This window comes from Aptenodytes patagonicus, chromosome 1 (assembly GCF_965638725.1).
Source record: "Aptenodytes patagonicus chromosome 1, bAptPat1.pri.cur, whole genome shotgun sequence".
Classification (NCBI taxonomy): Eukaryota; Metazoa; Chordata; class Aves; order Sphenisciformes; family Spheniscidae; genus Aptenodytes; species Aptenodytes patagonicus.
Genome location: NC_134949.1, coordinates 119,335,821 through 119,348,145, shown reverse-complemented (window position 1 = coordinate 119,348,145; position 12,325 = coordinate 119,335,821). Strand labels below are relative to the sequence as shown.

At 39.6% G+C, this 12,325-nt stretch overlaps 1 protein-coding gene across 2 annotated transcripts in view; it reads left to right on the top strand.

The window, feature by feature from the left end:
- APP (amyloid beta precursor protein) overlaps window positions 1-12,325 on the top strand; it is a 239,861-nt gene that overhangs the window by 185,939 nt on the left and 41,597 nt on the right. For both annotated transcript variants that reach the window (XM_076352421.1, XM_076352429.1), the window contains one exon: window positions 1,872-1,971. In XM_076352421.1, the coding sequence (XP_076208536.1) occupies window positions 1,872-1,971 (100 nt within the window). The remainder of the gene's footprint in view (window positions 1-1,871; window positions 1,972-12,325) is intronic.

Sequence of the window (12,325 nt, the reverse complement as noted above, 5' to 3'; positions counted from 1 at the left end):
CTGTCTATCCACACCGTGAGTCAGTCATGGGCATTTCCTGAGGAGTCCTCCAGAGCATTAATGCCCAGAGCCTTTATTAGTGCTTTGGTAAATAATACCTCTGGGAAAATGTCAGTAATAGATTTAGCGACCACATATGGTTATGCTTCCCTCAGCTGAAGTGGCAGAACCAGAAGTGGTGTAGCCATCTGACTGCAACCAACCTTTCTATAGTCATTGCAGAGGTACTTGTAGCATCTATAAATGTGATTACTGCGATGCACTCAAGTTTAACATGTTCTTTTAAAATAGGCATTGTAGTTCGTGGCATTTTAACTGCTGAATGTTACCGCAGTCCTCAACATGTATGTTTTGGAACAGCTTTTATGTTACCTTCATAAATCATGGAGGGTGAGAAAGCAAAAAAAAAAAAAAAAAAAGACTGACTGAAGACGTAGCTGGCTTTCAAAACCACAATTAAAATTGTAGGTACAACGGAAAAACTGTAAAAAAAGTGTGCCGTAATCTGCAGAATCAGCTGCTGTTCCCTCTGCAGGATGCAATGGGAAGCGCTGTTTGAACTGACTGGTATCGCTAAAAGCCAAATCAAAACCATATACCTCCCTGAATGGCACAATTTGCATATTAGAATTCTCAAACATCTATTCCAGCCAGACTTGGACATTGAGGTCATGCTGTCTTGAAATTGCTAGAGTTAGAAATGCACACTTCTAACAGTCTTCTGCAGTGACGGTTGTCTTTCCCTTGTCTTAAATATTAAAGCATGTCCTTTTGCATCTAACATGAGTTTTTAGTTTCTAAAACACTGGATTATTTAACAACAAAAAACAGTGAAATTTTGCAGACTACAGATTGTATGGCAGCACAGGTGAAGAATGGAAACTGACATTTAGATACAAGATGTGCAGTGTATTGCTTAGTGTATCATCATAGGAATGAGTATTTCTACAGTATCTTTGCTTCTTGAACTGGTCAGAAGGTTGGGGGAATGTAGGCTGGAGGATCTGATGGGGGATTTTTTTCAGTGGAAAATGGAAAACTTTTGTTTAAAAGCATAAATACTATATTTCACTTTGAAGAAATCATACCCTTTTTTTCATTGAAATTGCTCTCTGCAGGCCATTTCCTTCTTTAGGCCTAGTTGCCCTGTCAGTCTTCTAAGATGAACCTCAATTTCCCTTTCTACTGAAGAGAGGTGATACTTGTGGAGAATACCCTGGGGGAGCATAGATCATGGGATGTCGTGACTCAACCCATAGCAGTGTGTGGGAACCTGAGGCAATAGAGTTGTAACCACATGAGACAATGCAGTAATGCTTCTGGGTGGAAATATTTTTGTTTTCAACTGAAAATGTTTGCAAATGTTTTTACCAAGAAAACTGGAGCTTTTTTCAGAGCGCACTGCTTCTTTTTGCAATATTAGGATAAAGAAAAAAAAAAACCAAAGAGCTGAAACAATTTGATGCAGCAATCATTGTGCCTCACTTGGTTTGCGTGTTATGTGGAAACTTACAGGTATGGGCAGATGTAAATGTTACTGAAGGGTAAATGAGGCTGTGGATTTCTGCCACAATAGCTGCTTGTGTACGTGCTCTGCCCCACAGCAAATGTAAACCCTTACTTTAAATAACTGCATTCCCATGGGATTTCAGGTAGTTGCTATGGAAGAGCATCTAGAACACTAGTTTTGTAGCAGCTGTAGGAGGGAGGTGAATTTTGCAATGGATTTGACAGTTTCAGTACATAGAGCGTACTGAAATCTTACACCTAGCACATGTTAAAACTGTCTTGCTCTCTATAACCTATAAAATTTGTAATAATGTCAAATTAGCAGTAGTATTCCCCTCCTTAAAATGCTTTTATTTCCATAGGTTATGACACATCTACGTGTGATATACGAACGCATGAACCAGTCTCTCTCCTTCCTCTACAATGTGCCTGCTGTGGCAGAGGAGATCCAGGATGAAGTCGGTATGCAAACTATTAATGTAGAAAAAGGGAAATATTGCTGTGATGAGAAATTACCACCAAAAGCTAAAAAACAGCATCTTACTTCTACTGATATACTGTCCCAGCTGAAAAATAGGAGAGTAAACTTGCCAATGTTCTTAAATTATAATGAATACTTGGAAGACAAATCCTGTATAACCCGTTCAGTGGCATCATCATATTGTTGTAAATGTTTTCCCTGAAATATTTTAATTTACATTTGGAGCCTCCATGCTACATGGAAACAGCTATTGACAATAAGATTTAGCAAATCCTTCCTGGGTTTGGATATTTAATTTACATGGTAAGTATTAACATTATCTGATGTAGACATTTTGGAAGTCCCCTAGCTAAAAAATTAGTTGCAGACCCAAGCATCCGAGAAAAGTGTAAGTATCAACTAGAAGTTGCTAAGTGCAACTTGGCAGTATCTTCCTGGTCATGCATTTAGTTCTTGGTTAGTTGGTCAAATGGGTATCTTCTCTCCTCGCATTTTTTCCAGCACAGAGGCTGGGCTGTGGACCAGTCAGGTAGCAACAGTCCCACGTTTGCATCTTCCTTGAGTGCTGTCACAACAGATAGCTGTGAGGAGGAATGGTATTTCCTCCCGTTCAGGTTCCTGCTCTCAGCTGTGACATTGCTGCAACTGAGATCTCCCCGTCACAGCACTCGGACTCTGCTGTGTGCTGCTATTGCAGCAAGGCAACTTCACATAGCCTGTATTAATTTCAGATATAGCCACAGCTCCAGACATCGTGTTGCTAATGTGCTTCTTTAAGAAAAATAATACATGGTTGAATGCAAAGGCCGGAGATGAGACAGTCATTGTCTTTGGAACAGCTTTTTCTCCCACAAGATATAATTGCCAAATGGCAGTTAACGGCTTGGTTTCACAAATAACCAGCTTCAGCTGACTAAATAAATTATTGATTTCTTTAAAACATAAGGGAGAGAGGCGTGCCATTGCGATAAGGATTAGGATGCATTTAGGACACAGGGAAGGGATGGACAGGGGGTAGTGGTGGATTCATTTGCCTAAAGCACAGGTTAGGAAGGAGATGTGCTTCTACTTGTTGAAGTAGCTTGAGAGGGCTGGGGATGAGATCAGGAAGTTGGGGAAGGGGTTGGGAGGAAACAAAAAGGTAGCTGAATTACTAATTATCCTTCGCCATGTGTTTCTATGCTCCACAATTATAAGGCACAATCAACAGTCTCAGTCTGTAGTTGTAGAGTGCCGTTTAGGGGAGGAAAAAAAACACCTTATCGATCATTTGAAAGCGTATCATTGCTATAGCAAAGGAGATGCCAATACTGTTAAGTCTTCGAGATGCTCAGTTTGTTTTCTTTCTGCACTGCTATCATTCCCTTGGATTTTTTGCTTGAAGTTTCAATTTCTTCTATTCTTGGTAATGTTAATGCTTGTTGGTGAGGACATTCTAAATTTTCTTCTCCCTCCTAAATGCTGAAATGGAATGGGAATTTCAGAAGCTTTGAAGTGTCATGGGAGCAAAAGTCTATTAACTGCTAAGTGGTTTACAAAAATCTGACTCCTAATCTCAAATGTAATACCAATTTTTAGAGGAAAAAAGAGCCTAAAATTAGTAGGATATTATTTCCTAGTAAGATGAGAGAAGCTAAGATATCACAAAGAAAAAGTCTATCACAGTCTCTTGAGTACTTTTTCCCTACCTTGATTTTTTGGTGGGTTTGGGTATACTAAAAATTCTTCAAAGCATTGCAAAGTTTAAAGCAATGAAAAATATGTTCTCATACTGGGAGTTACCAGGCAGCAAAAATTAAAGAAGGCAGTATCAGATCTGGGCTGTACTAGATAAAATAGTTTTCAGTAACGAGAAGAAAGCCTGTTCTGTTTCAGTATGAACATTCTCCTTGTTGATAACATTGGCTGTATACTTGGTTTTACATACTGGTTTCAGTGAAAGTTTGTTGAGGTCATTCCCATCTGTTAAAGGAGACAGTATCCTTCTAGCTTTGAGCACTGATCAGTCTGTTTCAAATTCTGTTCTGAAATTATTGAATTTCTTAGTCTCTGTACTCTTCCTAAACCCATGGCAAAGGAAATCTATTACAGCTGCAGAACCTGTGGAGAAGTAAAATACTAATAAAATTGCACTTTGTAAGATTCCCAAGAAATATTACAACTCTCATTAAAGACAAATTTTTCATTAAATACCTTTTGTTAGAACCATTGACTTAGTCTGAGTCAGTGGAAAAGTTGAAAAATAACCTAGGTGAGAACATCTCACACACACAGTGTCTGAATAATAAATTACATGTAAGGAAGAATAGTTGAAAATAGTTCTTCTCTTAGGCTGGGATGCAAGTTAGATGGCTGATGTTTTAGTTCAGGGTTTTTTGTTCGTTATACTTTCGGTTTCTAGTTCCACATTTTACTGCAGAGTTCTTCACAAACAGTTTTCACCTTGAGGAATGAATAATCTTTGCTTTAGAAGACACAGCTCTACAAGGGTAGCTTTTTTCCCCTAAATTGAACAAGTAGTTCTGTGAGCAGCAAAATAAATGAGACCTAGTTTCCTGTGAATTTGTACCGTAGGTTTAATTCCTCTTAATATCTAGTTAGGTGCTGGTTTTTACTAGCTTTTCTCATTGCTAGAAAATATTGCTAGAAATATTTTGCCCTATTTTGCACAGTTTCTCCATTATTAGCTGTTGAAAAATTTGAATCTCGGGTCTTGGGATTTAATTATTTTTTTAGAAACTAAACTAGAAATACATAAAAATTTTCCTTATGTCTTCCTGACAGTCTACTATCAAAGGTTCATCCATGAGAAACAGGTGATGTTCTGTCATTGGAAAGTATACATGCCTGAAGATAAGGTGCACACTTGTAATTTCTGTACGTTATTTTTGAAGTCTTTATGCTGAGCAATGAATTTGAATTACATGAAATAGAATCTAGAGTTATTCCTGGAGCATAGCAGTTGCATAGAGAATGTTTTCTTCAACAGTCTGAAGATTTTTTTAATTAATGCTTGGTGATCAGATGAATCACAATCTAGCAGTTGGACATTTGAAGTTCCTTTAAAATACAGGATATGTTTGAAGTTCCTACCTCAAAAGGCAGGTTTACAGCCATAGTTTTAAGGTGCAGAATCCAAAATATGAAATCCAGCTTCTATGCTAAAAGCAGCCTTTTAAAATTTATGGTTATTTTCAGAACTCCAGCAGAGATAGTGGCAGGAAATTAGGGTAAAATTTAAGAGTTGTAGTCCTTATCTGCAGGTGTTCATCACCAGTTGATGTTGGTTGGTTTAAACAGAAGATGTCTTGATTTGAGTATATAGATGCATAGGAAGACCCACAGCACTCCGAAGGGTAGAAAGCAGCACTTACATGAAATGAGGATTTTTTTGCTTAGCATTTGACCGATGTGTAATGTGCAAACACCCCGTTAGGGTGACAGGCACGTATTGTAGCAGCAAATTCCAGATGTGTAAGGAAGAATACTGCTGGCTGTCTTCTGTTCATGTTGGGGCAGGGGAAGAAGGATCAGTGTAAGAGTTGCAGAAAGGGGTCTGTCTAACCATAGCTGTTATGACAAAGCTTGGAAAGCATAAGCAGGCCATTTGTGTAGGAGACCATTTGGCATTCTGGCTGCAAATGATTTCTCAAGGGGCAGTGATGCATATGTGCTACAAACCAGGTCACTCTCGGCAACTGATGTAGTTCTTGGTGTTAAGTGGTGTTTCTCACGGGCAGGAGTATGCCCCATGAATAGGAGAGTGGCACAGAAGATCTGAGAAGAGATACTTATTTGCATACTGTAGGTGAGCAGATTATTTGGTTACCTTGGTATTTGTACTCACCTTTTCCCTCTGATAAATCTCGTATGCTATTTAATATGTACAAAAGCTCAGAGAGAGCAGTGGCAGGCTTTAAGAGAAATCAGCAGTTCCTTTGAGCACATCCTGCTTTAAATCCTTATTTGATTAGATTGCTTATCCATGTATGTAAAAGGCAATTTATTGCTGGGAGTGGCACAGCAGGCACAGCTTCCGAATCAGAAGCCACATCAGAGCTTTGAGCATCAGTCAAATGGGCAGGCGGCGAGCTGAATTTTTAATTCTGTCTTTGCTGCTCTGTTTCCAAACTGATGTCCTCAACTCCATGTTTTCTAGCCCACCACTGATGAAATATTCCGCACCGCCTACCACAGCAGTATCACAACTAAGCTCTGAAAGATTCAGTTATGAGCAATAAGTAAGAGAATATGATTTCATCTGTCCCTTGACAAATAAAATCAAGCTATTGTTATTTTATTATTCTGTTCCACTCTGCCTATCATGTTCTTCTGCAGCATGTTCTGGATGTCACACTCAGATTATATAGCTGGGAGAGAGGACAAACACGGGCAGACCCCAGATGACTGCTTGCATTCAAATGCATACAGTGTGCTGTGGGTCATTTGCTATTTCAAGTATTTGTGTGCTCCAGCTTAGCATGACAAAATTTGAGCAAGAGAGTTTTGCCTCTTGACATTTGGTTCACAATTTCCTGTGAAGACTTTATTAAGTATTTTTAGAAAAAGCTGTAAATACAGGACTAAAGATGTCTGAAGACTTGCTTTCTTTTAACCCTTCCTCTTTAATCATTAGGTCTCTATACCTGTCAGTCTCCATCTGTGGAGGGCAAAGTTAGTGCTACCTCAGCTGGTTCTGGTCTTTCAGCATTTATAAGACTAATTGTTGATTTCTTGTTTCTAGCTGCTAATTTTGACCTCTAGTCAATCCACAGCCTTGCTGCGTTTCTTGCCATGAGTTGAATTCGGCTGCTGTTCTCCATTCATTCTGTGGTATCCTTCTTGAGAAGTTTTGAGGGCATTAGCTGCTTGCCCCAGACAGACAGTCCAAAATGACAACCACTGCGGTTTGGGAATTTACATTGCAAAACAAAAACACACCCTTGGGGGCTTTACAAAATCAAATTCTGTGTCTGTCCTGTTTGGTGACATTTCTTTTGTGATTTTCTTCATCCTCTCCCTTAAAACGTTATGTTTTGAATATGTAATTAGTAATGTCTTTCAGACTGCAATGGGACTTCTCAGTGTCTTGTTTTTCTGTAACTCTTCCTTGTACTTTCTGTCTGAAGATTTAGCTGAAGGGAAGAACTCTACCTTCAAAAAAATATTTAAAATCATGAAGCGATGCTTAGGATTTCTGCACCTTTATTTGAAGCCAGGTTGAGGTATCAGAATAATAAAGGGAAGTTGACATAGATTAAATGTGTCAATAGCTTGTTAAAAAGGTGTTGTAAGGTTACCAAGGGTATTGGAATGGGCTCATACAGAATGGTATAGTTCATATCAAGTAAGAACACTAATTACCTTATGACTCAATTTCAGTAGATTACAGTAGAAAATTCTTGAAATTGCTTGTTGGTCATGGAGGTGGCAGTTCTAGTCTGCTTCATGAGAAGCGGGTCTAGTCTTCCTCTTAGGCTAGAGGCAAAAGTACTGGTAGCAGTTGCTTAATGCAATTAATGTCATGTATCAGAGTGGTTGTAATGCCTTTTTTTTTTTTTTTTTTTTCCCCTGGTGAAGGAAAACGGGGATGTTGAAGCATGGGTAAATTAATAAGCACTCTAGGATTTATCTGTACTGGGACAGGCCAAGTTCAGTGAACTGGCATAGAGGAAGATGAGGAATTGTCAACAGTGGTGCTCATTGTCAGGACAGTTGGGTTTTGCACCAGTTGACAAACCTGCTTAATACAGTCAATGTAAAGCCTTCTGGGTCTGTCTACAGTAGCGTTTTAGCTCACATAGGAGTACATTTTGGTAACAAATGTCTCGGTCATCCCTATTTACTGTGTTGTTCCACTTCACGACTTGCTAGTGTAAGCATGGGTTCTGACTGTTCTTGAGAACAGGCACTGGAGAGGTCCGTCTGGTTGTTAAATACAGGCACTTTCTAGCAGTAGATGGAGGTGCAGAGAAGCACGCTGAGGACTGGGAAACTAGAGATGTTCTTTGAAGAAAAGCAGTTCTTCTCTGGTTTTGGTTATCCATACTTTCCAGTTGGTATTTATTTTTCTCTTTTTAAAGGAGTCAAATGGAGTTGAACTTTTTACCCAGGGTAAAATAAACAGCCACAAATCCAGTGTGCAGCTGCAGTAGTTACAAAAATCTGTAGCTGAGGAAGGTTGGACAATTCCTGTTAAGTTTTATACTTTCTGCTGTTCTGGAGGTCAATGGAATTGTCATTTCTAAATTGCCCCAGGCACTTGGCTAGTACTTGAGAGGGAGCGTCTTCAATTTTGGACACAAGGGAATGTCATCTTTGCCAAACCATAAGTGTTGAATTTCCACCCTCGTCTCTTTAAAACCAGCACATTTTTCCGTGGCAGCAATTCTTCCATTCAGATTTGATCAGTATATCTACACCATACAGAAATTTCTCAGTAAACTTTAAACAGATTTTCTGGAAGTAGTACAATTATGTGCAGGTCTTACCCTAAGGTACTGTAAAACCTACCTTCTAGTTTCCAAGAGACCATTTGGTGTGTCTGTGCTGTATGATACAGGCTTACCATTCCTCCCGTTCTGCTCTGCCCTTTTTGCCCATAAGGATAATGCAACTGGAACAAGCAGTCAAAAGCAGCCTTCAGAGAATGTGTATTTGCACAGGTACCCTGGAGTGACTTCCAGCACTAACTATGCCTGTGCTTTCTCCCCATAATTGACTTGACATATTTGTGCATATCCAGTAACCTTAGCTATCCAAAGAAAAATTTGAATTTTCTGTGAAGTGGTTATTTACCTTTAATCTTCTCCCTTGAAGCCCTATAGCATTCAGTTGAAGAGACGTTTTGGTAGCACTGTAGCAAAAAATATATTGCTGGGTCAGTGGTTAAAAATATTAGAATTCTCCCACAAAAGCAAATGAATTCTGTGTTAAGCTTTACACAGCAGCATTTAGATAGTTTTTGTATGCTTAAATACTGACATGATATGGCCCAGATGGACTGCCTGGTAGGCAATTAAGACCTCTTCCACCCAAGGACATTGATTTTTCAAAGCATTTGGCTAGTTTTTATAGATAGATAGATATACACACACCGGGGGGGGGGGAGGGGGGTCAGGTGTTTTTTTTAATCGTCACAAGCTTATGGTCTTTACTAAGCCAGCAGTTTTACCACTTTGTTGCCTCTATAAAATGTTTTTATAATGATTTAAATGCCATAAATTGCTCAATAAGTTACCATTGAGCTATTTGTTGGAGCAAGGTGATGTATTCTGTTTATGTGGGGAATCAACCGATGTCACAGAATCACAGAACAACTGAGGTTGGAAGGGACCTCTGGAGGTCATCTGGTCCAAGCCCCCCTGCTTAAGCAGGGACACCCAGGGCCAGTTGCCCAGGATGTGTCCAGATGGCTTTTGAGTATCTCCAAGGATGGAGACTCCTCAGCCTCTATGGGCAACCTGTACCAGTGTTCAGTCACCCTCACAGTAAAAGAGTGTTTCCTGATGTTCAGAGGGCACCTCCTGTGTTTCCGTTTGTGCCCATTGCCTCTTGTCCTGTCACTGGGCAATGCTGAAAAGAGCCTGGCTCCATCCTCTTTGCACCCTCCCTTCAGGTACTTATATACATTTATGAGATTCCCCCCCCAACCTTCTCTTCTCCAGGCTGAACAGTCCCAGCTCTCTCAGCCTTTCCTCATAGGAGAGATAATCCAGTCCCTTCATTATCTTTGTGGTCCTTTGTTGGACTCTCTCCAGTATGTCCATGTCTCTCTTGTACTGGGGAGCCCAGAACTGGACACAGCACTTCAGGTGTGGCCTCACCAGTGCTGAGTAAAGGGGAAAGATCACCTCCCTTGACCTCCTGGCAATGCTTTGTCTAATGCAGCCCAGGATACCATTAGCCTTCTTTGCAGCAAGGGCACATTTAAGGCTCATGTTCGACTTGGTGTCCACCAGGACCTCCAGGTTCTTTTCTGCCAAGCTGCTTTCCAGCTGGTCAGCCCCCAGCATATATTGGTGCATGGGGTTGTTCTTCTCCAGGTGCAGGAGTTTGCACTTCTTGTTGAACTAACTAACTGTCCTCCCTTAGTGTGTTATATTTTGGTAGGCAAAGGTAGTTGCCAGCTGGAATGACAGTTCCGTGTTGCTGAGGCTTTGTAAATTCTGTATGCCATTCGGGAGCTTGGAAGAGCTGAAGAACCTCCATTACTTCTCCAGGTTGGAGACTGAGCTCTGTCTGCTAGTGAGATATGTCCTTTGCTGCAGCTTAGGAGAGAAGGGAAAAAATCTTGGAAATAGATCCAACAATTTCCTCTTGTTAAGCATCTCTTATTTTCTGTCCAGATTATTTAACTGTCATAGAAAATGAGGCAGAGAATAGTAGATGATTGAAATAGATATAAATGCACTTCACTGACATTGATGTTCTCAAATGCTTTCATTAGTAGCATACTATATCCTCCCCATCTTTTGTAGCTAAATGGTCTATTGTGTCTTGTCATGGGCACGAACATTCTTCAGAAAAGATACAAATCCTGATTTTTGTGTGCACAAGCCCTCTTTTAACCTCATAAATATTATGAACGTGACTTTAGTCAGTGAAAGAGCCAGCTTCCTCCAGATCTTACAGATACTGTGAAAAGGATAAATGGCTTCACATGACTTTGGATTGGGGTGGCTTCTTCATCAGGGAAAGATATGGGACATCTTGTTTTCCACCTGCTTGTCAGAAATTTCATCAGAATAAAAAGGTCTTAATGAAGTTTATTAAGAGAATATTTTTCCTCTGGTTTGAAAAACACTGTTCTGTTTCACTTGCACCTTTAAGGAAATATAGTCTTGTGATCCAAGTTAAAACTGAAAACCAGGAACTTCTGATAATAATTATGGACTCGTAGATTATAAACAAAGTATTTTTTTAAATTTCCTGGGCATCTGCTATTTCAGTGGGTATTTAAATCTTTCATTCTAAATAATTCATCCTTTAGCAGGGGAGGTTTAAAAGTGTTGCCTTGATTTTCTTCAGGAGCTGATGGCTAGAGCACTCTGTCCTGCATCGGTAGATCTTTCTTGAAGTCTCTATTTGGTATCCTTTCTGTTACTCTAGCCTGAAGTATTTTTTCATAGACGCTTCTCTTTAAATAGCAAGTTATCATCCCCACCGCAGGTCCCACAGGAAGTTTATGACCAAGAGACTGCTCTGGGCTCACAGTGGCAGCAGGTTGAGGCTGGTACCATGTCCACTTCACAGCTTTTTTTTTTTTTTTTGCCCCTTTTTTTTTTAAAAAAATCTCTACCCCTCTTTACCCCTCTGGGGGAGTCTACAGGTGACCTTGTGCACAAAGCATTTTCATCCTAGAATTAAGAAAAAATGCACTAAACTTTGAATAACTGTTTGATGGTTGGTTGTATTCTCTACTATTTTTTCTTGTTTGAGTGGATGCATGGAAATGCATGGATTTGATGAGGATTTTCTTCTAACTCTCCAGTCATTTCACATGTCATTTTCTGGCGTCGTGGAGACAACAGGCTGAGAAATTCTGTCTTGGAGAGCATTGATTCTGCTGGTAGAGGGGCTACAGTTGTATGAAAATGTTGAATATATAGGAGTGTGTGTATTATTTTAAATCAGTATACTGGATATGTTTGATTTTAAAAAGCATTGTAGGTCAGGATTACCTCATAGTTACAAATTGGTTCATAAACATCTATTTGAGTTGATTTCGTGCTCTATTGTGCCTTTGGTGTAAGTGAAAAGAAAAGCTGGAGCACTCGTTTTTGAGATGATACAGATAAGGCATGTGGTGGTACTAAAATTGTTTTAAAGCCTGATTTTACTGTTTTATGAAGCGGGATGGCTTCTCTTGGCCTTTCTCTTTTGTATTCCCTGATAATACCTTCTACCATTATACTTTAAGGAATTAATAAGTTAGTTCATCATGTGTCAAATTTAAGATGTCATTCTTTTATTGGATGGATAACAGAAGTCTGAAAAACTCTTGCAATTGTCCAGTTTGCAAATATGATCTGAGAGCAGATTAGCTCAGATGAGCTTGACTTTCTGAATGCATAGTTTCCGTTCAGATTGGGACGCACTGGCTCGGTGAAACATTGCCCGCTTACGGAAATGTCATTACACTTAGTTACCGAAAAATTTCTTGATGCAGTGAATATATGTGTAATTTAATTCATAAATATGTCATCTTCCTGTCATCTTAAATCAAGTTAATGATGTCAGCGTCCATGAATACTGAGGCAGGCCAAAATTGTGGGAGCACAAGCACCCTAACAACAGCTTCCGCTTGGTACTTGCTGTTGAACGATGGATTTT